We start from the raw sequence: 27,782 nt of genomic DNA, 5'->3' as shown, positions 1-27,782 counted from the left end.
AACTTGGGACGATAGCCACTGGTGTCGATATGGTGGAGATATTGGTGGCCTGTAGAACAGGGCTCAAACGCACAAATGACGCCCCTCCATAAAAACGGACAACTGACAGCTGACCCAGTAATGGGATGACCCATACTTATGGTTCATCTGCAGACATCACCGCAACACGTTTTTTTCCTTTTACGATTATCACTTCTGCGTACTTTAAATTCTCTCTGTCTCTCACATACACAAACATACTCAACGGAAACGATAAAAACGGTCCATTATTGAATTGGATCCTACTAACCAAACGCAATAAATCTTATGATTGTAAGGGAAATAATATAACGACGATGCAATTAGTAAATGTAAGAGAAAAAATAGCTACTCTAAAGAAGATAAAAAAGTTCAAAAGATAGCAAAGAATTGTCGATATTTAGTGAACGAAACGATGCCATGATTTGCCAAGTTTCTTTGCCAAGATCGTTTGGATTCGTCCTTCATCCCTACTCATCGGCTTTTCTTCCCTTTCTCCCAAAAGGTCTTTTTATGCAGAGGAAAATAGAGAAAGAAAAGCAATAAAAGAAAAGAATGAAAAATCCCTGGAAAGTTTAGTTCTTTTTTAAAGCCCGTAACAACATTGACACTTGTATCTATTTATAATAAATATATACTGAGGATCGTTGGCCTACCGTCAAGGTCTTACCCTAATTTAGTTCTTAATTTCGTCCAAATATCTATGTTGTATTTTATATATGAACTTAAGTAATGGTTATACCATGGAAGAAAAAAAAGAAAGAAAAAAATCTACTTAGAACGTAATAAAAAGGTCGGTTATGTCTTAAAGAATTTACTCTAATGTAATAATGGATTTACAAAGAAAAAAACGTATACTCTATAAAAAGATGCAGAATTACATCATAAAAAATAAAAGTTAAATGTATTTCTTAGAATCATTTCAAACGATCAATTCAATTTCAAACATTTCAACGACAAATTGTAAAAGAAAAGAATGTTCTGAAATACCTGAGAGAAAGTTTGAAGTTGAAATCAAATTCGTTTGAACTAGATATTTCGCATGCACGAAATTCGCACGAAGTACCTCCAATTCAACTCCATTTCTGAAATTCACAAAATATTGCGAAATTCAACCCGATAAATAAGAAGGCTGGCGGGGTCACTATTCCATAAGAGGGGGTCAACCATTGAACAATACCGAATGCGTGGCCTTTTCACCCCTAGATTAATATACGACGACCAAACATCGCTACTGGACAATACAAGATTTATAGATCAGCACGTACGTGATCATTGTCCAAAGCATTCGTTCCCTAGCTAAAAGAGATTTTCGAAAACGGCTGATGCAGCCGTTTTAGTACATCGATGGCGTCCACTTACGATATTCATGGCTGAACTAGATCCACGAACCCGGATTTGTTCTCTATGTTAGAAAGTAGAAGGCATGGCAATCAGAACCCCATGACATGAATGATTTCTAAGAGAGAAAGAACGCTTTTCTCGCGACACCCTTCTTTTCATTATATTCTAATGACCTTGTCATTCTCTCATCTTCTCATTTCCTCTCTAGCGTTGATTCAGTCAATGACTGATCGATATCGAATTTCTCGCGATCATAGAAAAAAATTTAATCGATTTGTTATAAAAGACACTTTCAATTGTCTTTCGTTCGACATAAAAATAATATTTATTTTCAAAGAACAGTTTGCTATCCGTTAACGTATCGACCATTCGATAGCTATGATTTCGCGATAGATGATAGAGAAAAGATAAAATATAACGAAACGAAAAGGTACAACGAATCGAGTCGAAATTGTAATTAACCAACGTCAACGATGTTACCAGTGAATTATTCTATGAATATTAAAAATTACTTGTCACGATGAAAAGTCTTTCGAGTCGATCGTTGCTTAATTAGAATATTTTTTAACAGAAATACGAGCAGAATGCCGTAGAAGAGAATATTTTCTTTTTCAGAAAAAAGATAGACGATATATCCGATTTTCGTTTTGTGCGGAACAAGGAAGCTGGTTTTTCCAGGAACCGCAACATCGGTCCGATCATTTTCATTTATAGAGTTTTTTTGTATCGACTCCCGAGGGGCAAGTCCGTCCTTGAAGGGCGGAGCGTAAGGGGTCGAAGCACCCTCCTGCATAGTCGCCACCCTCTGTTGGAGTGCTCGGAAAGAGACGGGGTTAAGGGGTCCTTGTCAAACGAGAGTAAAAGAGATAGAGAAAAAAAGAGAGATACGTCAAACGAGAGTAAGAGAGATAGAGAGAGAGAAAGAGGGTGAACAAAAGGGTGCGTTATAGGGTGGACGGAGCGCACGCGTTAATTCTGGCCACTTTTCAAACACCATGACCCTACTGAATTTTTTTTTCCCTCTTTTCCTACCATTTCTCCTTCTTCGTTTTCGTCCTCTCCTCCTTCTCTCTTCTTATTTCTCTTTCTCTCGCTTGTACTCTTTCTTTTTTTATTTTTTTCTTCTTCTTCTTCTTCTTCTTTGTTACCTACCTACGTCGACACACGATACGACCCCAAATGCGCGCGTGTTCCAATGATTTCCGTTTTCTTCCTCAGCTGCGCGTCGTCGGCCCTATTTATAGAGTAAAACGTATGCATTCACGATTTTACAAGGAACGCGGAACTACACAGACTCGACGTACATTACCACTTCATTTTTTTGAAAAATCTCAAACTCACGTATACATTTATACTATGTATACGATACATAAATGACCGAACAGATTTTTTCACGTGCTTCCTTCTTTTAAGCATTTAAATCTGTCAATTCCGAAGAGTTTTGATTTTTTTGAAATAATCGAGATTTCGTAACATGAGCTCGTAATTATCCGAAACGATTTTGATAACTATCAAATATTTTGTATGTATCTATCGAAATTCTCAATACAAAATAATATCTTTTTATGAAAAATTTATGTGGCTTGATATAACTCCTCGAATGATCGATCGATCGTAAGTGTACGAATGATACCTCGAAAATTTCCTTCATAAATTTTCCCTTACTTCGCGATACAAACTTATTAATTTGTTACCGATTCGATCGAATCATTCAAACAGTGTTTACATGGAATGCATTCACAAAAATAACTTTTGAGAATTCTTGACTATAGCACTTAGTTTGATTTCAATATCGTTTGGAAAGAATCTTTGCAAATATTCGTCTCTAAAAAATGAGCTACTTTCCAAAAACTATTTCAAACGTTACGATACTGTAACGATGGACGAATTTATATATAGCTATATTAAATATCATACACGAGCTATTATATCTCTTCTTTAAATGTGAAACTTTCTCAATGGGGAGAACCTGTCGAGGGTGAGAAGTTGAGAACATTTTTTTATCCATGATATTCGAGCTCATATTACAAGCTACTTACACAATGAGCATCAACCTGTTGAGAGAAGGGGAGTTTTTTTTCTTTCTATCGGTCCCATTAGGTACGCCTTTATATAGGGGAAGGGTGTGTAAAGCCCCGCGATTTCATCGACTTTTTATACCCGATTAAAAAAAGACTGTATAGCTCGAGGGGAAAACAGGTGTATATCTACCTGCGAGAATCACGCTGCGAGTCTTCGTAATCAACTTTAATACATACGTAATAATCATACGTTGATATCACCTCATTAGGTAGGATGTAAAATGAAGTAATCTGTAAATGGAATTCAATATTTTCTCCATCGTAAGCAATTTTTTCTAATCATAAAAAATTACAAAAAAAAATAAAATGAAAGGTAAAAGTCCTCCCTGTAACCATTTAACATTTTCATCTTTCTTCGAAGTAATAACTTTTTCTAACAATTTCAACAGAGTCCAAAAAAGAGCTTCTCGACCTTGATTTTTTCTTACGCATCAAGAACGAAACGGTAAACATCAGTTTTTCTATAGATGGCAAATTGAGATAAACGAAACTTTCACGTGGAAAATCTTTTTTTCTTCTCGAAGAAAACAGTAAGAAAGTAGGAGTTACGCAAGAAATGATTCTGATACTTGGCGAAAGCATCTTTCACGAGATACAAATAAAAAGTATTTTCGACGAATAATTCAAGAACCTGAATATTTTTCTTTGCTGAAAGCATCGCCGAAAGAAAGGGTTGAAAAAGTTCTCAGGTATACGCATTAATCTCTGGAGAACGAACGCACTTTTTCTGTTTCTTTTTTTTCTTTTTCTTTTTCTATTTCTTCAGCCATTCCTTCTTCAACTCGCTGAAAAAATTTCCGCCCTAATGCACTACTTTCTCGTCCGTTTTTTTTAATAATCTCTGTGCTTCGCTTTACGACGATTTCATTTTTATTATAAAAATATATGGATTATTATTTTATTGAATATAAAAAATACCTCTGAACATCGTTCAAATATTCGAAATTATTTTCTTACTTTCATCTTTTTCTCTTAACTACCCGTTTTTGTATCCTACGAGACCGAAAAAGAAAGTAATATGGCGGATATATTTTTATCAGATTTTTTTCACTTGTAGTAAACATCTATAAAAAAAACAAAAAATAGATATAATAAAATGAAAAAATAAGAAAGTAATACTTATGAGGAATTATACGCCATAAAATTATATAAGCGATCCCATCGCAATCATACTCACTTCTCGCTCTATCTCAAATTTAAACATCATCGTCCTTCACAATCGCATCTATGTACATATATAGATATCTACGTCGAACATCTCGTTTCATCTCCTTTCCAATGACGCAACGCAAAGCAATTAAATCATTACGTTCGAAGTAGTTGAAGCTCATTTTTCATGAGAGAAATTTTTTCAAAAAAATTGGGAAGAGGAATGAAAATGAAAGTGATGATTTTTTTTCTCCGTTTGTATGTAAGTAAACAACGTATTTATTATTATCGTTATTACTAAGGCACTTGTTACCAATATAAAAACGTACGTCACAAATGACCGCCAATGAGCATATTTAAATACTGATATTAAACAACTAATTGCTTCTCGTAAAGATAATCTTAGATATACGTATGTATGTATGTATGTATATATATGTATATATAGAAATATATGCACGAAAGCGAACATATATATATACATATATACATATATATACGTACATTATGGATGCGCATTCACCATCTAAGAAAAGGGGGAGTTCCTCGAATGCACCTTGTCACCTTGCACAATTTTGTATCGAACACTTTTTAACTTCGCGAACGTCGTCCGCACTTATGGTATTTCCTTCGCGATGCTCCTCTCTAACGTAAAGTAAGTTCAGTTTAGATTAAAAGCAAGATACACTATCGTAAAAGTAAGATTATCGTTAATTCATATTTAAAATAATACATTATAAAACCTGGCTCGAACGAACGTCGACCCGTGTGCGAACGGAAAAAAGTGAAACTTGTGTACGTTCTCTATGGATGTGTTACGACATATTAACATGTTCGACGGACAATCCATAAGTCCATGCTGGTTCGAAAGATAGTAATAATAAACCGGACCGATCGATCGAGAACACTTTTTCTCTTTCTGGTCGCTCGCGGATCGCCGTTTGATCGCCTTCGAGCTCAACGAACTTATTTCGACTTACCTGGAAGTTATTGCATATTCGACTTACAACGAAAAGAAAAAAAAAAGAATTATCGATAGTGTGTACAGAAATACCTATAATAAACTTTTTTCGCGATAACGGTCGATGAGATGACGACGATCGGCCATTATCCCGTGATTACCTATACGATTTCGAAAAATCATTAACGTTCATTCTTATATAGTAAACGCATTTATCGACTCGACATTTGTACCTCAGCCCTTTTATCTACGAAAATTCTTTTTTGAACAAATCAAACGGAAATCACGCACTCGCGCGGTATAGATATATGTGTATGGGTGTAGATATATAAACGTGTGTGTCTGTGTGTATATATATAAACGCATTTTGTGTATATACTTATATGTGTAATATATATTCGTTTAGAAATTTGTCAATCGATATAAAAAAAATAATTTTCAATAGGCAAGAGTATGAGGTACGAATACGAATCGTGACATGATCGTTCGTCTATATTCTCTTTAGATTAAGTGGTCTCGGTAAAATGAAGAAAAAAAAAAATTAAAAGAAGAAAATAGGAAAGAAATACGTTCGCCGTGTATTACAGCTTTTGACATGCTTATAAACTACCGTGCAACTTCGTTCTTGAAGAAATTTTTATCCGATAACATAAAAGAGTGACGAATATATAAACGAGAATACTATAATAATCATTTTATACTTTTTCTTCTTTTTTTTTCATATGAATGAGTCATATAATCGATATTCGCACGGCTGATATTAAACAAAACATGTCAAATCTCAGAGTTTCGCGAATAACGAAATGAATATAACGAATGCATCTCCGAAAATTTTCCTTAATGATGAGAAAAGATGGGAGAGCTTGTCGCCTTCGCGAGAAAACAAAAACTTTACAATATATACGTAATTTATATCTAGTACACGACGATCTATTTTCGGTGAATCAACGCGGCCACGATGACGCATTTTCAAATCAAGTTTTCTCACGGATAGGAGTTCGTAAGAAGAGTCATCCGCGTCAACGATCGAAAAACAGAAAAATGATGATACGTTAGCGACGCCAAGTGGCCACGTCATTCATCGTTTTAGTTGTATACGCTAAGCTGCCACGTAACTAATTATATATCTATACGCGTGTTATCTTCTTTACCAAGTCACTTTGATTATCGGTAATAACTCTGCTACGTTGTTTCTGAGAAAACAGAAAGTACACTTCAACGGCCCTCCTTCACCGGCTACTTCACCAGACCCAGAACGGGTTTACGCGCAAAAATTCTTATGGCTAAGATATTTCATAGAATCTATAAATATGATTATATTTTCTTCTTTTGTAATCTCCATTATATAATCGTGTGTAGTATAAAACGTAAGAGAACTTTTTATACGATCTAACATGATTTTTGAAAATACCAATATAACTGCAATTCGTAACAAGTATAGACTTTATATATATAAAAAAATATATATTCATTTCGTGTCCCTTTCACTGAAACGTTTCAAGGGTTTAAAACATGTTACTTATTTTAACAATTACCACATGTTCACATCAAAGTTTCGTATGGACGGTTATTGCTTTGAAAAACGACGACCGAGGATCGTCGACGAAAATAGATTGCAGAGATAAGGCACTTCGGTTAGCATATAATCGCTCGTAAAATATACTCCGAGTATGATCGAAATTGAATCATAATATATGTATATGTGTGTATATATATATATATAAATATATATATATACATATATATATATATATCTACTTTGGACTACGATTCGAACGAATCCGTTACGATATAACTTTTCTTTCATCGTATCTTGCTCGGGAAACGTAGACTATACCGTTCGTATTTAGCAAAAACAAAAAATACTTCGTGTTCAGTTTCGAATTCGGTAGATGCTTCTTTTCGTTGTACAAATATAGTCCAAAGATCTTTGCCATTCTTACGTATAGACTGTGAACGCGTCGGAAAGGTGTGCCTTCGTTCTCGCGCATAACATTGGAATAACATTGAAAACTTGAGTAACAATGGTTCGGTCGCAAAATATAAATTGTGCGTTATCGATGGCGAGTAAGACGCATCCATATAAAATATTAGTTTCTTCGTTGTTTCAATGGGTGTGATCGATTTAGAAAAAACGAGTGGGAAGGCACGACTCTTCGAGTGTTACGCAAGTATAGTAGTATAAAGAGATGTAAAACGCGCTTTGGCGCCACTGGCCGTGTCGTCGAAGAAGAAGAGTAGCCTTCTCGCGACGAGTATTTTCGTTGGTGTCGCGTTTGGAGTCTTGTCGTTGGTCCTATCGTCACGTTTTCGTTGCTAGGCGCTCCGAGTCTTTGCGCTCTCACGTATTTCCATGTTGATTTCCTGTTCGTCTTACGACCGTGGCGAGGTTACGAGAACCGTGAGATTCTCTCGCTGCTCGGTAACATATCTTCCTTGCGAGCGAAAAAATCTCGCGGTATTTTTCCGTGCGAATCGACAACAATAAAGTCTCGACACGGTCCTAGAACGGACAAGGTGGTTTAACGCGCGGCACGAGTTCATACTGGATTCTTGCTCCGCTCGAATTCCGACGAACGGACGGCTGTTGCTGGAAGAAAAATTCTAATACCGTCCGTCCGTCGTAATTAGAAGGAGCCGAATATCTTCGGTATATGCGAACAAATTCCGCGGCCGTCCATACTTAGAGCCATGTCAGCACGTTCTCAGGTTTTATCGTATTAGGGCCTATGAAACACTGTACATCCTCGAGAATGTCGCTACTGAAGTCTTCGCTAAGCTGAAACCGGAATAGTAGCTGATTATTATGCTGTCTAAGCTAAAATATAAAGGAAGTTTGTTAGATATGAACTTGGCTATGTACCTGTAGCGACGGTACGAGATCGTCGGTCGAATCGATATTGTCGCTCAGAGTGGAGAGATCAGGAGTTTCCATGGGAGCACCGCCATCTAAGAAAAGCGTATCGAATATTACAAAATCGAGCTTCGAACGGCGTTGAAAATGGAAAAGCAACTTACCACTGGTACTATCCATGTTATCGTCGATATTCGCTAGAAAATCTTCCGGAGTGTGTGGTAACGAATAGGCAGAGCCAAGACCCAAACCGCTATCCGCGCTCTCTTGACGCGCGTGTTGTTCGCTGATTCCCGATAAAAATGGATCCATGGCAGCATCCGTATTAGTTTGTCGGAGCATCAGTTCTTGCTACATGGTACGTAAGAAGCAAGGAGTTGCGTTACTATACTCGACCTAACTTTGATCGATTAAAAAAGATCGTTCAATGGGCGTATGATCCAACCTGGCGTATGATCTCCTGTTGCCGTTGTTTCAGACGCTCACGTTCCATTTGTAACGATTGAAGACGTAATTTCTGTTGACAAGCTTGCAATGTTTGATTGTTAGGTATACCACCAGCCGTAGGTTGCTGAAGCCAATTTTGTGGCAGCATGGCACCGGATGACGGAGCTCGCTGAAGATGAGTCGCTGAAAGATAAAAACGATTCGATTACGAATACTCAAGAACGAGTAGAAAATGGAAGTTATTTAGATAAAGCGAGTGAAGGACGTTCAAGAGACTCACGGATTCTGGGATCGAACCACGAAGTGGTACGCGTTTGATGATTTATAAAGTAAATCTCTCCTTCCGGTGTTCGCGCTTGCTCCCATCCATCCGGTAGAGGGCCTAAAGTATTGCCGGCAGCCGAAGACTTTCCGCTCTCCACCTGAGCGGCGACTTGAGCCACGTTCTGAGCTGCGACAGTTTTTCGCGGATCTTCCCATGTCGTGGTTCGCGTCAAGTGGCTGAAACATAAGGTCGACGAGGTTTATCGAAGAAGAACTTCCCTCTTCCTCCCTTTCTCCTTCCCTCCCTCTCTCCCTCTCTCTCTCTCTCACTCTTCTACGTTTCTCTCACATGCATCTTCTCTCCGCATCCTTCTCTATCGTACGCGTCACGGAGAGGGCGAACGCGCGCCACGATACGTACGTGGTTATCCGCATATAGTAGACTCGCTCTAAAAATAATTCCATTCAAAAGACGACACGAAGCGGTAACGGCGAACGCCGGCTGATACCCACGTAAGTTTTAAAGCAAGCCGCCTGCACTTTTCATTTCGAGACGAGAAACCAGAGGAAACGCGAAACCAAGCCCGGAAGTGAAAACACTTTGGTCCAATATTTTTCTAAGCAAATCCGTAGCCAAGTTCCTCCTCCATCGAGAGCCACTCCTCTCTCGAATTAAAGAACTCGTACGTTTCCAAATACGACCGACCTACAGAAAGAGAGATAGAGATAAATAGATAGAGAGAGAGAGAGAAAGAGAAATAGCTTTGCGTTCCTCGCAAATGGCGAACGACTTTTTAAGAAGAAACTTTGCCGAGTTCGTCGTTTAAGGCGATGCAAAAACATCGTGTTTCTCGTTCTAACAAAAATAGCTGCTAATGGCTGCGATCGGCACTCGATCGACTTTGGCTTCGTTTCGACACTGCTTTTACTTTACTTTTCGAGATCACGAAAAACGATTACTTTTCAATTTTTTAACTCTTTCGATACGAGGCAACTAAAAGTACGCCGTCGAACCACTTGTTGCTTACGAAAGTAACGTGACGTCGCCGTCGACAACGCTGTCGTCTCTTCCATCGTCCTACAAAACGCGATAATATCGGTTCCCTCGTAAACATAACCGTGATCTCGCACTTCTGTTCGATGACCACACACGCTTAACGTCGAGTCAACATCGGTAATTCAATCCTTTTCTCGGGTATCGTTCGGCCGATATTCGTGTACACAATAGATCCTCGTTAATTTCAAATTATCGATGTCACGAAATGTAAAAAAAAAGAAAAGAGTCACGGATCGACATCGAATCTCCTTTGTCTTTTCTTTTTTCTCATTTATCAAAATAATTTCCGTAAAAGGAAATACGCCAACACGATTTCAATTTTTATCACTAAAGAGACACGTTCTCTCCTCTCGGACAAAGCCAAAAGTCGCGAAAATAATTATAAGATAATCCATGTACACTCGAAAATACAAAGATACAAAAGAATTGCGTCGAATTTCTTATTTCGCAAAAGACACGAACTCTTTCGAAAGACTGATAGAAAGCTACGATCGAAGGATCAAAAACTATCAAAAATCTAATTAATTTCTTGGAAGGATGACTATCGATGAGAAAGGTACCAAGACGACGTCCACCTGTTTGAGAGATACCTTGAACTATGCCACCATCTTATATAACGAGCTACAACCCGATCGACTTCAGCACGTGTTGAAAACCAGTAAGTACGATAAGCGAAATTCTATACAGTAGTCTCCTAAGGCAATTCATTTTTCAAATTATCGAATTATCTTTCTCGTGTCTCTTATAACGCACGAACCGTGTATTGTCTCGACGATAAGAATAAACGATATCTTTCTCTGTCGATCTTGTTTCGCTCGATCGAATACACGGAACATAGTTTCAACGACGTTTCTCGATTTTCTTGCTCCCGAGCAAGCATCCCTTTAAGTTCGAAAGAAAGATTTCCATTTAGAAAGTCGGAGAAGAAAAGTCGTTTCTTCGGAAGAGAATAGATAGCTTTTCTCCATAAATGAAAGAACGAATAACGAAGAAGACGAATCATTTTCATAAGTAAACTTTATATAATTTGCAATTCGGTAACAATTTCGGAGTAACGATTAAAACTACGAAAAGAACGAGGATACGTCGAATAAATTTAAAGGACAGATCATAAAATCGTAGAAACGAAGAATGGCTAGTTTTCGGTAGATCCAAGCAAGAGTCTTCGAAGAAGGTGGGAAAGAGAGAGAGAGAGAGAGAGAGAGAGAGAGAGAGAGACGGAAAGAGTGGGCCGCGCGTTGCAGGATGCCTCCGATGTGCTCCGAAAGCTTCGTGCCCGAATCTCTCTCTCTCTCTCTCTCTCTCTCTCTCTCTTTCTCTCTCTAGCTCTCTCGTTCTCTCTCTAGCTCTCTCGCTCTCTCTCTTTCTTTCTGGGTAGAGAGAACGAGCGCTTGGCCGGGTTCCAAGCGTGCGGAGACGAACGGACCGCGCGTGCAATCTCAGGAGGAAGAAGAGGAGGAAGAGGAGCAGGAGGAGGTGGTGGAGGAGGAGGAGGAGGAAGAGGAGGAGGAGGAGGAGGAGGAGGAGGAGGAGGAGGAAGAGGATGAGGAGGAGGAGGTTCGAGGACGGCGAGAGCAGAAGAAGGAGAAAAGAGATAGATAGAGAGAGAGACACAGAGAGAGAGAGAGAGAGAAAGAGAGAGGGAGGGAGAGAGAGAGAGGCTTTAGCCCGAGAACGTCGGAGAGAATCACAGGAGGGTTTCCGTGTGGCGCACGGCATACGGACTACGATGTATTTTTACTCCGGACATCACGGCGCCGGACAACTCGTAAATAGACACTCGCACCGACGCTCTCTTTCGCCTTTACTTCGCTCTCTCTCTCTCTCTCTCTCTCTCTCTCTCTCTCTCTCTCTCTCTCTCTCTCTCTCTCTCTCTTTCTCTCTCTCTCTTTTCTGCCGCCACCGTCGCCGTCGATGCCTCCCTCCGACTGTACCCTCCATTAAGATGGCGGATACTCTCCCCCTCTCGACGAAGCCAACCCTGACTTAATCTACCAAAGTATCGAGTCCCGTTAAACTCAGCTTTTGCATCCTCCAATCCCTCTTTAGCAGACCGCTTATCTACAAACGTATGCGTTAATTAGCCTACCGATACTTCTTCGAAACACTTTACGTCCTATCTTAGCGAACGAATATCCTATACGTTTAATAGAATTCATCGGATAATGACGGAAGACGTTGCTCAACCATTCGTGCTATTCTTTATCAAAATCCTTTCTGCGAAGTTCTCCAAAAGAAAAAAGAAAGAAAGAAAGGGAAGAATCCAGGGGAAAAAAGGAAAAAGATGAAGATGAAATGCACGCTCAAAAAAAAAACCGAAAAGAAACATCACGGTAGAAAAAAAGAATGAAAGAAAAGAAGAAAGAAGACATTCAGATACGTGATTCTTTCGCGTCTATATAACGCGAGAGAGAAAAAAGAATTGGAGAGTCTAGGTAAAAATATTTCGATCGTTACGACGTTATCTCGCTAAAGAGAAATATAAAAAGATGTGTAAGATAAACAGCGCGATAGCTAACGATCAAAGGCACGTTGCCTTGAACTTTTGCTTACGGTCACTGTATTCCCGGAGATTCGTCCTCGTATCTGGCATTTGTCGCTAAGACTCGCGTACAGGTGTGTCCGCTTGAGGTCTTTAGCCTCAGAATGGGATAGTGGCGGACAGATCGTGCTCGCGTTCGCCTCTTTGCCAGGAACGTTCCGTTCTACGCAGTATGTACGTTCCCCGTCTCGTTCGAACGTCCTTCGAATTTGAATGGTTCTAACCTTTCTTGCAGACAAAATAATTATCGACAATGATAACGAGAAAGTTATTAATCTTTTCTAAAAGATTCAATCCTACGAAATTTCGTGGAAGTCGTTCGAGATGAAAACTCGAGACACGAATTCGCATATTTAAAAGGAACACCTCTTCTTTCCTTGTATTTTTCCTCCCGTATATAACACGCTAAGCTCTCTCTCTCTCTCTCTCTCTCTCTCTCTCTCTCTCTGTCTCTCTCTCTCTCTCTCTCTCTCTCTCTCACTCTTTCTCTGTCTCTCTGTCTCTACGACGCCGTCACACCAAAATTTATCGCTTTATTTTCCAACGATCGAAATCAACGAAACGCACGAACATCCATCTTCCGTGTCACAAAGATAAGTAGAGATAAGTCTTCGAGGCGTTCCACTTTTTCGCGCCATTTGTCCCCTTTTTATAATACCATTTTTATTAACGATATATAATACACGCAGAAAGAAAAAAAAAAAGAAAAATAAAGAACGAAAAAAAGAAAAAAAAGAAGCAAATTAAAGGGTCCTGATATAATTGTTCGAACGAAACAATACATCCTTCTTCTTCGTTTTCAACTCGCATAATCTAATATATCTTTAAAATCTAATAATCTATCAAAGGAAAAGTTCAACCTTCGGCATCCAATCGCGTCCTTGTCGCTTTAACGGTCTTCTCCTTTCCAACGATTCCATCACCTTCTACGATAAAAGATGTGTGCTCATAGAAAAGAAGGATAAAAAAAGAGAAGAGGCCTCCGACGAATCGTCCTCGCATCGACCGTTATCCGAGAACAACGATCGAGTCGCCAGGCCAACCTGGAAGAACGACATTCGCGACAAGTCGAGAACCGTTTAGTCGGCTATTGGTATTTTCGATCCCAGTGAAAGTTGCGCGCGACGCTCGTTCCATTCAGGGTCGACGCGACGGACTCGATCGTGTATTTTTCCTATCTTTTATACCTATTCTACGTATGTGTATATAAATACACACAGACACACACATACATATTATAAGTATATATACATATAAATACATTCACGTAGTAATGATATTATTTCGGGAGATCTTCATTTAAAAAGAACCCGAAGATTGATTCGAAGAATTTTCTAAACAAACGAACGATGATATATATATATATTTTTTTTTATAGAATTATCTATTAAAAAATCGAAATCGCGTTCATTGGACAATGGAGCAGCAAATCGTTAATAAAAATAGAATCCTTCTAATGCGTGCTATGTCGATAGTACCAAAGTAACGATGTCTCGATACTACAAATTAAATGGTAATGAATTCGTTTTATCGAAGAAGTTGCAAAATGTTTCATTTTACTTTTAGAAAATCTAAAAGTAATCCTGATGTAATAAAGGAAATATAGGGAGACGATTTTTAATTTGTACGATCGACGTCGATCGTTTTTGTCGCTTGAATGCAACTATCCATAAGCTTTGAATCGTATCTTCTATGCATCGTAGCACTGCAATGCCGTAAGAAGAAGAAAAAGAAGAAGAAGAAGGGAGGAAGAAGAAGAAGAAGAAGAAGAAGAAGAAGAAGAAGAAGTAGAAGAAGAAGAATAAAAGAAGAAGACGAAGAAGAAGAAGAATAAAAGAAGAAGACGAAGAAGAAGAAGAAAAGAGATAGAAGAAGAAGAAGAAGTAGAAGAAAAAGAAGAAGAAGAAGGAAAAGAAGCAAAAGGGATAAGGTAAGAAAGAGTAAGAAAGAGAGACGTGGAAAAGGAAGCGAAGGAACAGCCGATGGAAGAAGAGGGCATCCCCTCCAAACGCTATTATCGACGCTCGCTGTACGTAACGAGCGACGAACATTTGTGTGTGTGTGTGTGTGTATGCGTACACGTGTATGCGTGCACGTGTACGTGTGTTGCGTGTGCACGCGCGCGCACGCGCGCACCTCGTCGCTGCGCTTCTTCGTGCCGCGCCATTTTGCTACGGTGCTCGTTCACGTTGCTTCGAAACGTTGAACCTTCCTATGCACCAACGACGATGCAACGTACGCGATGTTAACGAACCGATACGGTTTCAAAGAAAAGAAACTTTTTTTTTTTATTGATAGTTTCATTAAAGAATTTCCTACTAATATCTACATCGCGTGACATCTGTTCGAATTTGTCTTCCAAAAATGAAAAATTTATGGTTACGTTCAAATCTATAAAAAGAAAATTCCTCGGTAACAATACGATACTCTCTGAATCGTTTAAATAGTCATGATGCGCGATCCGTTTCCTCTGGTTCACGTGACTATCCGCGCTATACTTCCTGTATAATGTAACAAGATAAGTGCGTAGGAGAAACTTTCGATTCACGCGCGAATTCCTCGTGAACCGGAGCAAAGCTAGCTATAACACGGACATAGTTACATATGTATTATATTTATATGTATATAAATGTTATTATTGTTATACGAGAACGAGCGAGATTTTTTGTCAAACTTGGAAGACCGAAACAATTCCGATGTATATATTACATATATTTCCAATTCGTGTATATATATATGTGTGTGTTTATGTACATATACATCGTTATTTTTAATTATTATAATAAAGAAACGCACCGAAAACGTGGTATCAAACTTGATGAATTTTAAATATATATTTATCAAAGATTTAAATCAAAATTGGATGTATAGTCGAGCAAACAACAAGCACGTTTGTAGCTCGGAGTTACAGGTGGAGTATGTAAGAGACGGTCGAAGCGAGACGCTTCGTAAGGCTTCACGGGAAAATTCGCTTTAAAGTTAGGATGACAAAGGGAAGAGAGGTAAGGGACGAAACGAAAGAAATACCTGACCGTTTTTTTTTTTTCTAAGAGATGGGAAAAGATATTGTTAGAAAATTCGATAGTAGAAACACCAAAAAGCTTTTGTAAAAGCAAGGGACTACTCTGCAGTTACCTGGATAATCCGACGTGAAACATATAAAAAAAAATAAAAGCAGAAACTAAGATGAACAAATTAAAATTACCTGCAAAGATTTCTTATTGCTTCCTAAGTTTTGTCCGTACAAATAAAGAAAAAAAAATACGCACAAAAACTGCAGCGTATGTAAGAAGAAAGTAGAAAGTAAAATAAAGTAAAAAGAAAATAGAAGTAAAATATTATGGGACGAGGGACGAATTCGAAAACCTTTTCAAGCCCAAATTGTCGGCATAGAAAATGATTTAAGATTGCAAGAACATTAAGTGATGCTTTAAGAGTAAAACTTTCTTCATTTTTTTCCTTTTTTCCGGGGTACGTAAAAAAAAAAAAAAAAGAAGAAGAAGAAGAAGAAAAAAAAAAGAAAAGAGTAGCATAAGTACCCCTCGATTTCCAAGCTTAGAATTACGGTAAAACGAGCAAAACGACATCAAGATTCGAAAGAGAAGGCTAATCTCTTATATCAGCGTGCAAAGAAGAGCGGTGGTAGGTGAAAGAGAACGAGGATGAAGCGAAGGCGAAGGCAAAGGCAAAGGCAAAGGCGAAGGAGAAGGAGGAGTAGGAGTAAGTAGGAGTAGGAGGAGGACGCAGTCTCGAAGGGAACTTCCCACGACAGGTGACACGTGGGAATCTCAGTCACGGCGACGCAGGTGGATCAGGTTCGAAGAACGAAAGAGACGCGGCCGAGAGGTAGTACCTACACTGCGGGAAGGTAAGAAGGAGAAGGAGGAGGAGGAAGAGGGTCGAGGGAGGCCAAGGGAAGCCGAGAAGAGGAACACATACATATATACATAGGAAGAATATAGGCAGTGAGCGAGGCAAGCGTGTCGTTCGGAGAGTCGTATCCACGATAGACGGCTAAAGGCCCATTCACACCGTTCGATACGAGACGTCGATCTCTCGGTAGACCTTTGAGCGGGTTTGTTTGGCCTGAGGCTCAACGAATGGCATTCCCAAGGCGAGAGTAGCCACCGACTACGACGAACCGATCGCTTTTTGCTTCTACGTCCCGAATTCTGGGAAGGTTCGCGGAAACTTTTTAGGCAGGTTGCGACGCGTTCGATCGAGAGAACAACCCGTTCGTGGGAGAGGTAGTCCGAACGAAACAGTACAATCGTTTGGAAACGCGTGCAAGAGATGATCCGTGCGTCTGATTCGAGGGAAGAACAAACGAGATGGTTGACACGGACCATTTTAATTTACATGACGAACGAACGAAGAAAGTTACCGAGGAAGACGCTTGCAGAAAGAACAAAAAATGACTCTACAGCTGCATTGCAACTTTTCCAAGAAGCTTCGGGCTTATCAAACTGATAACTCGAAGCGAAAGGTGAACTAAGTCGCCATGCTCCTTACTATTATCACGAGACGACGACGATGACGTCGACATCTTACCAATGAACGCGCGAACTCCATCCTTTTTTTTAACCCTTCGTATTATCTAGATCTCTTTTTTTCCTTACTTATTAATATCTTCTCTAACGAAAGAATCAGTTCGACTTTATTTTCCAAGGACTTTGTCTTTGTGGACCAAGCGCGGCCATCTTGCACCGGTTACGAACGGTTCCTTGTAAAGCATTTCGATTACCCGATCGATCATTCAACGAAAAGAGTCGGAACGTGAAGACCACGCGTCGTGAATCGCGAAGAAAAAGAGAATCATAAATATCAGTTACCTTTTAACATTTTCAAATGTCGCCTTTCACTTCTATCGGTCCATCGATGACACCGATAGCGCATCCGGAGTCTTCTCAACATTGGATTCGATTTCTTTCATCGTTTTCTATTTGTTTATCGTTGGCATCGAAAAGAGGCCAAATGAACGAACGGTCATTATCGTTCGATCGTTTCAAGCGGAAAAAGGAAAAGAAAAAACAAAAAAGTCTGTCTTATTACCCGTATTAACAGTAAAACGTTTTAAAACGAAGAAAAGGTTGTCATAGTGAGTAGAGGAAAGCAACTCACGCGCATCGTCGAGAACAATGGAATCGAGAGTCTCGTTGGATCTCATAGAATCGATATTAGTATCTAGCACGTGTCACTGTACAGTAACTGGTATTGGTATCGGTATTAGTGTTGGAGACTCGCATACGCATTGAACGTCGCGCGTAAGAAAGGCGTATCGGGCGTAACGTTACTTTCTCGCGTCGTGTGCTCGAGGCCGCCGCAACAGTCGCCGCGCGGAAACGCTCAAATCGTCCTTCGTCCCGTTCTCCTTAACACGCGGACGCCTTTATCGTTCTTCGTACGATCCAAAGAGAATTTATCTCCCTTTCCTTTCTTTCGTAGTTTCTCTTTCGCTCGATCTTTTTCTCTTCTCCTTTTCTTTTCTTCTTTCTTTTGAATAATCACGATAACACACGCAGTATAATAATTATTAAACGAGCGATTATTCATGAAAATAGATACGTCGGGATTAACGACAAGTCGCGTTATCTATTCGTTGGAAATGAAATTCGAGAGTTTCTTTCGAAATCTCTAAGAAAATCCGTTAACTCGATAGGTCATTATGTCTCGACGTACCCGGGAAAAAGATCGAAGGAATTTTATTGCTTGCCGATAAAACGAAATCGAATCAAGCGATTACTAGGAAAATGCGTAATTACATAGAAGCCAATCTATCGTAAATGAATTTATCCAATTAGCGCCACGTTAACGATCGTACCGTATACGTTGGCGCTTAACTTTCTTAGCGATAATTCGTCATTTTTCCGAATGCCAATAAAAATGGAAATAACGAGCGTTCGTATTACGAGGAACGTGATTTCAACGACGATTCGAGCGATACTCGATCGCTTCGGTCAGCGTCTAACGGTACGACGCAAGTCGAAGGTTCCTTCGGACTTTGGCATAATCGCTTGGATGCGATCTCCGCTAGATAAAATCAGCCCATTAAAGTTCCATCTTCGTTAGCCGTAATAACATAACGGTTTAAGCGCACGAGACTCGCCTAGAACACGCCGCCAATCTTCTAACCGTCAAAGAAGAAATCTTATGTCAAGAAATCGGCGAAATCTTCGCGCCCGATTTCCGTCCATTTCTCAGAGAAACGATTCATATATCGTTTCTCTGAACGCCACTCTCGAACAATACACGAACGCGTATGCCGCACGATCGTAAAAAGTAAGTCGCGTAATTTCCCTCCCTATCGAGATATAATCACCGGCCTATTTCGTTTCTCGTCGTTAAAGCCTTATCGCGTATACGGTGTATTTCGAGATTCGTTTTAACTGATACGATAAACGAGTATATTAAAAGAGACAGAAATCAGATAAAGCAGGAACAAAGAATACCGTACGATTTTATTGAAAAATAAACATTTCTTTTCTCTTTTTTCTTCTTTTCTTTCTTTCTTTTTTTTTCTTTTTCTTTTTTTTTTTTTTACTTGATACAACAAGAGACTAAATGGAGTAGAGACATCGCGGGAAATATTTGTAGGCAAACTTTTGAGGTTTTTGAAAGGGAAAAACCTGAACCGAAGGAAATTTCGATGAGTAGGTTAAAAATTACGATCGTCGAAGATAGAAGGAGAGAAAGGGATCGCACGAATCGAACGACGTAGAAGAAACTGGACCTAAGCCGAAGGCACGCAAAGGCGAATACCGAGAGACCGGCTTGAACAACAAAACTGCCACGACTCCTTCGTCGTTGCTCAAGCCTCCGGACCGCATTCGCGTCCATGTTTCTGCGCGACGAATCGTACCACCGGCTTTGCGCGTCACATTTTTCGTCCACTTTAGTAACGTCGTTCGATAAAATGCGTCGACGGTGCAAACAACGTCTTTACATTATATTCAGACATTTCATTTCAGAGAAGCACCGCTACACAAGGATCTTTTCGAAGCTTCTCTCCGATTTTCCACAAGCTAATTGAACGCATTGTGCATCCGAAACGGTCATTTAAAAACTAAAAAAACGACCGCTCGTATTTGCGTCAGCACGTGGGAATAAGAATAATAAAAATTCCGAAGCAAAGAAGAATGACAAAAGGAAATAGCGATAACGTCGTCGTAACGGTACCGAGGCACGTTGACGTAACCGATCGAACGAAGGCAAAATAGCGAGGATTTATCGATAGCCAACAGGTGGAAGAATCAAAGTCCGCGAAGGCAGGCGCCTGCGTGCGTACAAGGAGAACGGGAGGAAAGGGAAAGAAAGAGAGAGAGAGAGAGAGAGAGCAAGAGAAAGATAAAGAGAGAAAAAGAGAGAGAGAGAGAGAGAGAGAGAGATAAAGATAAAGAGAGACGAGGTACTCACTTGAGGAAATAGATCTGTCCCTCGGCAGTACGCGCCTGTTCCCATCCGTGTGGCAGGGGTCCCAGGTCGTCGACCGTGCTGATGACGTCGTAACTGCGTTGCTTCTGATGATGGTGGTGACGCGCGTGCGGCTGCGGCGCGTGTTGCTGCGCCTGCTGCGCGGACGCGTAAGTTTGCTGCAGGGATGCAGGGCTGCTGTGAGCGCGCGGATGCGCGACCGTCAAACCAGCCGCTGCGGCGGCCGCTGCCGCGGCTGCTGCTGCTGCTGCCGCTGCTGCCGCGCCAGCGGCAGCGGCGCTTCCGGCCGGTCCGCTCCCGGCGCTCGCACTCGCGGCCGTGCCCGCAGAGGCGCCGGCCGCACCGTTCGGCGGACCGCCGTTCGCCGTTCCGCCAGCAGGTCCGCTGTTGCCTCCGCTGACGTTCGCGTTCGCCGCTGCGGCCGCGGCCGAGACGACTCCCCCAGCTCCTCCGACACCGCCGCCGGCGCTTCCTCCGCCGGCCGGACCGCCTCCGCTACCATTCGCTACGCCAACGCTACCACCGGCCCCACCACCCCCGCCCCCGCCACCGGCGCCACCACCCACGACGGAGACGTTACCACCGCCGGCTACACTGCCGCCGCCACCGCCGGACGATTCCGCGTTACGTCCTCCGGCGCTTCCCGTTACCGCGCCGGAAGCGCCTCCGCTGCCGCCGGCGCCGAAAGCCGAGTCGGCTGAATTTTCGCGCGAATGCGAGATCGACGGGCTTCTACTGCCGGTCGATGGTGGGTTGAAAAACGAGTCGGGTAAATTGCGCATACGCAACGGCACTTGAAGCGGACGTTTCGAGTCCGGCTTCAAGACCGTGTCGAACAGAGCCTGTAGATCGGATTCCGAATTTTGATCGATCCTCACGACGAGATTGCTGTTCGACAACTGATCGATCTCCTGATTGAGCGCCATTTTGGATCACGCGGTCCGCCGTGCGCTCTCGATCGTCCCCTGCTGTTGTTGGTTCTTCTTCTATTACTTCTTACTCGCCTCCTTCTCCTCCAGCTCTTTTCTTTATTCGTACTCGTTCGTCTCTACCTTGTTACTCTCGCGTCGCACCGCGTTGCGTTGCGTTTCGTTATGTTGCGTTGCGTTGCGTTGCGTTTCGTTGCGTTGCGTTGCGTTGCGTTTCGTTGCGTTGCGCTGCGCTGCGTCGCGTCGCGTCGCGGCGCCCGTGTCCTCCTCCACCTCCGCCGCCGCCGCCGCCACCGACTCCTATCTTACGACGCTTTTTCCTCCACCGTCAGCACCGCCGCCACCGCCACCTCCTCCTCCTCCTCCACCACCACCACCGCCCCCTCCTCCGCCGCCACCACCACCACCACCACCACCGCCGCCGCCTTCTCCTCCTTCCTTCGCCACCGCCTCCGTCTTCTCTTCCGCGCGCTCGCGCACACTCTGCCTCTCCTTTATCTTTCCTCTCTGCCTCTCTCTCTCCCCCCACTCACTCTCTTTCTCTCACTCCTTCGTCGATTCTCTTGCCTCCGTTTTTCTCGCGGTCTCTCCTCTCTATCTCCTCCCTCGGCGATATATCTTATCCCTCGCCGTCTCGCACTTGTCTCCCTTACGATACACCTGCGTATGCGAAGGCATACGACACGCGATTCTTACATACGCACCCCCTTTCGAGCCCCTCCGTTTCGAGCGTTCGACGGTGGTGGACGACAAAAAGGCACGAAACACACCCCACGACTCGCCGCCACGGTTACGGAAGCACTAGGCACTGGATCGACGATGGCCTGACCGTTGGCGCAAGTCGCTACGCTACGCACGTCGCCGAAGCGCCGAGCCGAGCCGAGCCGAGCCAAAGCGAGGCGTGTTGGCCTGTTGCTCCTTCTTGGCAACCTACTGCCTTCGGCGGTGCCTACGCTACCCACCGCTGGTGGGGTGAAGATAAAAATCACCGTAGAACGTCTCTCAACGAAAGCGCGCCGCAATCGTTCCAAGAGATTACCTACCGACCAATAAAAGACGCGATCTCGATGATACGCGAGAATTAAGAACCCTCCCATTGGTTGAGCTCCGTTCCGTTAGCGAATTCCTTCCCTTTCTCTTCTTTCTTCTCATCTTATTGGTTCGTTCCCTTTGTTCCGATTCGTTCTTCTCTTGTAACTCTGCAGTCGATCAAGCTCGATTTTAAGGTTAAAAAAAATGTTTTCGTGTTTTCCCTTTCGTTCATCTTTCCTTCGACTTTCGTTAGACTCGGAGAATTCAACGATCTTGAATCCTACGATCGAATTATTTTTACGAACCAATCGAGAACTCGCGAGAAATCTTTCTTATATAGATGCGCGAAATAGTGCGAATGATTCAAATGCATCTTTCGAACCGCTTCGGTAACTCCGCCATCTACAATGGCCGATGTTCGAAGCCTTCGATATTTCGGTTGTAATTATTTTAATTTATTGCCAAAAATGTAATATTCGTCGTTTGAATTAATTATATTTTTACAAACGGAATGATATCTATTTTAGTCGCGTTAAATTATTTTCATCCACAGAACGTGCTTTTATCGAGTAAGAACTCGGTGATATAGAAACGAAGATGTCTTCTAAGAGGTATTCGGTTGTTTATGCGTTTACGATTAGTTATCCTTCGTTAGTTTTTATATCTTAATAAATTAGAAAATAATTCCAATCCTTTACCTTTTAATTTACGCGATTGTTCGAGGTCGAATATGAATCGATGCTCTTTATTCAAAGTGATATTTTCTTCCTTTGTTAACCTGTCGCAATTGCTTCTTTAGAATATGTTTCTTTCGACTATACCTTTTGTAACTCCATGTGACGACGTTTCGTAAAATTTATTGACAGCTTTGATATCGTTGTACAGCTTTACAATCTGAGCTAATATTATGTTTAAGAAACTTGCGTTATAAATAGCAACGTTTTTATCAAGAAAAAAAAATGTATTAAAATGTACGTAACTTACTGTTATATTGAAATTTTCTCAACTTTCTTACTTTATGCTTTGCAGCGAATTAAAAAAGTTGTCCGAAGAAAGCTTAACGAGACAACCTGAGGAAGTATTTGATATTATATGCAAATTAGGAGAAGGGTGAGTATGCAATTTTTGATGGTATTTAAATACATTTCTAAAGTTGCTTCTTAAAATCAGCTATGTCTTAATCAACAAATTATATCTTTATTAATTTGCAAACGATTATAATCTAAAGGAAATTTGTTGAAGATGGAAAAGGCTTATGACTTCTAATTTTAAATACACGTGTATGTTTTTCTATGATTGTATATAATGCAGATCTTATGGATCCGTTTACAAGGCACTGCATAAAGAGAGTGGACAAGTGCTTGCTATTAAACAAGTACCCGTGGATACGGACTTACAGGAGATCATCAAGGAAATTTCAATTATGCAACAATGTGACTCCCCATACGTTGTTAAATATTATGGAAGTTATTTTAAAAATACAGACTTATGGGTAAATGCATATGAAATTATTTGAATCAAGTTTATATAAATAAAAAAGATATATTTTATTTTTTGAACTTTAACGATTGCTTAACGACTGTCTTTCACTGCATGCAATTTTGTTGAGTTGTATAATAATATTGAATTATTTATCTTCTAGATCGTGATGGAGTATTGTGGTGCTGGATCTGTTAGCGATATTATGAGATTAAGGAAAAAGACGCTGCAAGAAGATGAAATCGCTACGATTCTCAGTGATACCTTAAAGGGATTAGAATACTTGCATTTAAGAAGAAAAATACACAGGGACATTAAAGCTGGAAATATTTTACTAAATAACGAAGGACACGCTAAATTAGCCGATTTTGGTGTAGCGGGTCAATTGACTGTAAGACCTAATACCTTTATATTTATTTCTACGGTATGAGAAAGTAAAACTGATAATGATTGTTCTTTTACATAGGATACAATGGCTAAACGTAATACAGTAATTGGAACGCCATTTTGGATGGCACCAGAAGTAATACAAGAGATAGGATATGACTGCGTCGCGGATATATGGTCGCTCGGTATAACGGCTTTAGAAATGGCAGAAGGAAAACCTCCTTATGGGGATATTCATCCGATGAGAGCTATATTTATGATTCCAACTAAACCTCCACCTAGCTTTAGAGAACCGGACCAATGGAGTCCAGAATTTATTGACTTTGTCAGCGGGTGCCTTGTTAAAAATCCAGAAGAGAGAGCTACGGCGACTGAATTACTCAATCACGAATTTATTGGTAATTGTTGTACATCTGTTGCAAAAAATATATGTAAATAACTTCTATTAACTTTTTGTAATTCGTATAACAACATATTGTTACAGGCAATGCGAAACAACCAAGTATTCTTAGTCAAATGATCGCTGAAGCGCATGAAATACGAGAGAAGCAAAGTGCGCATCGTGCACATGTTATCAACAACGTCGCGATCAAAAATCAAAATCAAGCGGATGATTCGGTAATGTCCCCTAATAAAACTTACATTGTCATGCATGAATTTACATCATTTTTTCGAGTGTTTAACGTAATAATGACGTCATTCTATCTACGAATATCAAGGACGAAGAAGACTGTAGTGGTACTATGAAACCTTTGCCAGAGGACACAGGAACGCTCGTTCCCAGTCATGATTTACCAGACACTGGAACGCTTGTATCTGCAGTATTAGATCTTGGTACAATGGTCATTAACAGCGATACCGATACTGAAGCCACTATGAAAAGTTAGTAATCTACATTTATACTAAGATGTGTATGTAAAAAAAAGTACTATTATTATATTATTATATACGCGTATCTGTGTCACTACTTCTAGGGCATAATACTGGATCAGTCGAATCTGGGAAGAAATATCGACCTTTGTTTCTAGATCATTTTGATAAAAAGGAAGCACCTGAGATAGGAAAAGTAAGTTTTTGAACAAAGCTTTGAAGGCATTAATTAAAAAAGAAAAATTAATTATAAATATGTTTAGGGCAATGGGCAAATATCAGGAGCGCATAACGTAGAGATCGCTAATAAAATTGAAGTTCAAGGTGCTACAGAATCTCAAAGGTTTCAAAGTCATTTACAATTACAACTCAATCAAATATCGCATCCGGTGCAAGAGCAACCGCCTAATAACGTAGGCAAGTTTCAAAACGTATTTACGGAACGTGATTTTGACTTTGTAAGTATATTACCAAGTTATACGATATAATTTCACATATATTACAAATTAGGTTTTACTTACAGTCAATAATCTTCTTTTTTACAATTTAAATACGTAGACATTATTTAGACAGAATAGTAGTTTCATGTTTGTTTACATAAATGCTTATCTTTATACATTAACCAAACACTAATAACAATTAATATTCCTGCAGTTAAAGTTTCTATCTTACGAAGAACTGCAACAGCGAATGGCTAATCTGGACGCGGAAATGGAACGCGAAATTGATGAATTAAGAAGAAGATATCAAACGAAGAGGCAACCAATTTTAGATGCCATGGATACTAAACGAAAGAGACAACAGAACTTCTAACAGTTTGACTTCTTTTTTTAAACAAACGAGTGTGATGATAGATAAAGAGTGTACAGTTGTATAAACAAATAGATTTTATCTACTTTATCCCTAGTTTCGTCAAAGAAAAGGGCATTTGTTTTATGTACATTTATCTAGCAAGAGATATAATCATTTTAAAATAACTTCCCTCTTCAAATAAATGCCGCTTGTCTTTGGGAAACTAGGGTATATAGGTAATACTAGCCAATAGCCTCACGTCACCAATGTAAATTATTTTACATGATTTAGGTGAAGAAACAATAACTCTACTTAACTCTTCCTTCATTTTTTTCGTGTTTTTCTTTCTTTTCTATTAAATTTACACATATTTACTGTTAAATATACTGTTCTTACAGAAAGTATATGTCCCTTTTTAGGGTTGATTAGGAAATGCAAGAAGGTGTGCAATGCATGTGCAACGGTAAAGCATAAAGTTTACAATTGTTGGCTTGTTTGGAAATGAAATTTGACGATATAATCTTGCGTCTACTAGTCACGTTCAATGCCATTTATTTTAACAAGAATATTTGTAATAAGATCATTATTAGAGCTTGGATATTGGCTTTCTAAAGCTATCCCCTTACTTGTTGCTTGCGCTAATAAACCTCATTGTCGTTCGAGGTGCAGTGAAAAATTTAAGGTCATATCTAACGCGATAATATGGCCAGTGACCTGAAGTTTTAGAAAGAGATACCACTACAAGCCCTGAACATCATTCACATGATACATACATACATATATATAAATTTCGTTTTAGGCATTTAAGTATTTTCATTTTATCAAACGCGAATTTTACTTTATTGCTAATTCTACTGCCATACATAGTATATAATTTCAATTACGCGTGATGTCAATATTAGCTTACATCAATTTAATCTCACCTTGAGAGACTTTCTTTCTTAAGCACGAAACACCATGTATTTTAAACATATAAGTTTTTGCATTCTCATACATGGTAAGATTTTACGTAGTTTTACGTAATATCATGGTGGGTGAGACGATACATTGCAAAAAAATATTTCGTGAAAGAACTTACTAGGATTAGTCTTCCCTATTAGAGAATAGTCTTATATTTCTCTACTTCGCAATACTAGGGTATTGAAATTATTGAAATTGCGAAGTTGTACGACTACTAGTAACGATTATGATATCATGACATTAATAATCATCGATTAATTCAACAAAACAATATTTATATACAATTCCCAAGTGTGGCAAGTTGTCATAATGGTGATTCGTACTTGACTCATTGCCTAAAATTGTAGAGAATGACTACATACAGAGTAATTCTTTGCTGACGTTGGGCTATTTCGTACATATATAATAAAGGTAGATCGATGACACTTAGATCCTGTAGCCAGAACTGAACTTACTTTTTATCCGTTTGAGGAATGATACAGAATAATAACATATTTTTGATATAGAAAATATGCACGATGTCAGTAATACAAAATCTGAATTTCAATTACTCTAAACTAGATCAATTGGATTTCTTTCAATTTTTTCTTTTTTTTTTTTTTTTTTGGAGCCACTAAGAAAATTGGTAAAAATTATTATAGAGATAGAACTTCTTCTTCAACAAAGTGACAACTCTTGTAATAAGTGTTCGGTTTATCTTCTCCCTTTTTTTTGATAGAAATGAAACCTATTGTATAATGATTTTTGCTTCATTATTTGCTTCTTTTATATAACGTTGAGAATAATATACACAAATTGTTACTTTCATCGATATTTGTGGCTTCATTGAAATCTCCTATTCTCTGTATTATTCAATATGAAACATATTTTAGACATTCGTTTCGTTTTTCCTTTCATTGCAATCTTAAAAAATTATATATTATAAAATGAACAAAAGAATATCACATCAGTATTATTGCAGATACAGTGACGCATCGGAACGCCATTTTGTTAAAATTTAATATTTATCTGCGGTTCATCTCGTTATTAGTATAATAACATAATTCCTTTATGTAAAGATTAGCCAAGATATGTATAGTATCTGCCAAAACCGTCTTTACTTTTTCATCAATAAATATGCATTTGCCACTGAGCTTTAAAGATAAGATTCTCCATTCTTTCTACGGTGTGCTGTTATTAACTTTT

At 39.9% G+C, this 27,782-nt stretch overlaps 2 protein-coding genes across 3 annotated transcripts; one reads left to right on the top strand and one right to left on the bottom strand.

The window, feature by feature from the left end:
• Nucleotides 1–4,847: 4,847 nt before the first annotated feature.
• LOC127067076 (transcriptional coactivator YAP1-like) lies at nt 4,848–21,075 on the bottom strand. Of its 2 annotated transcripts, XM_051001602.1 has the most exons (6): nt 20,131–21,075; nt 9,135–9,355; nt 8,853–9,037; nt 8,572–8,758; nt 8,417–8,502; nt 4,848–8,332 (listed from the first exon to the last, which is right to left on the bottom strand). In XM_051001602.1, the coding sequence occupies exons 1-6, from the start codon at nt 21,072–21,074 to the stop codon at nt 8,237–8,239; spliced, it is 1,719 nt and encodes a 572-aa protein (XP_050857559.1). In that variant the 5' UTR covers nt 21,075; the 3' UTR covers nt 4,848–8,236. The 2 variants fall into 2 exon arrangements, 1 of the variants encoding a protein (XP_050857559.1); XR_007782548.1 differs by lacking the exons at nt 4,848–8,332; nt 8,417–8,502 and adding an exon at nt 12,729–12,945 and having other exon boundaries at nt 8,610–8,758.
• Nucleotides 21,076–22,512: 1,437 nt separating this feature from the next.
• On the top strand, nt 22,513–27,742 carry LOC127067077 (serine/threonine-protein kinase 3). The gene is made up of 10 exons (XM_051001603.1): nt 22,513–22,720; nt 23,139–23,219; nt 23,421–23,601; nt 23,752–23,979; nt 24,055–24,373; nt 24,460–24,593; nt 24,695–24,857; nt 24,950–25,041; nt 25,109–25,303; nt 25,500–27,742. Exons 1-10 carry the CDS (start codon nt 22,707–22,709, stop codon nt 25,656–25,658), a joined length of 1,566 nt encoding a protein of 521 aa, XP_050857560.1. The 5' UTR covers nt 22,513–22,706; the 3' UTR covers nt 25,659–27,742.
• The last annotated feature ends 40 nt before the right edge of the window (nt 27,743–27,782 follow it).

Source organism: Vespula vulgaris, chromosome 10 (genome assembly GCF_905475345.1).
Source record: "Vespula vulgaris chromosome 10, iyVesVulg1.1, whole genome shotgun sequence".
Lineage (NCBI taxonomy): Eukaryota > Metazoa > Arthropoda > Insecta > Hymenoptera > Vespidae > Vespula > Vespula vulgaris.
This window is presented reverse-complemented; position numbering and strand designations above follow the sequence as displayed.

Bases quoted from the DNA above. Each gene is read 5' to 3' on its own strand.
- LOC127067076 (XM_051001602.1), bottom strand. From the start codon at position 21,074: ATGGCGCTCAATCAGGAGATCGATCAGTTGTCGAACAGCAATCTCGTC. The intron at 9,038-9,134 runs GTGAGTCTCTTG...TTTATCTTTCAG, and splicing joins GTGGTTCGATCCCAGAATCC to CGACTCATCTTCAGCGAGCT. The intron at 8,503-8,571 runs GTAAGTTGCTTT...CGCTTTTCTTAG, and splicing joins TAACATGGATAGTACCAGTG to ATGGCGGTGCTCCCATGGAA.
- LOC127067077 (XM_051001603.1), top strand. The intron at 23,980-24,054 runs GTAAGACCTAAT...TCTTTTACATAG, and splicing joins GTGTAGCGGGTCAATTGACT to GATACAATGGCTAAACGTAA. The intron at 24,858-24,949 runs GTTAGTAATCTA...CACTACTTCTAG, and splicing joins TACTGAAGCCACTATGAAAA to GGCATAATACTGGATCAGTC.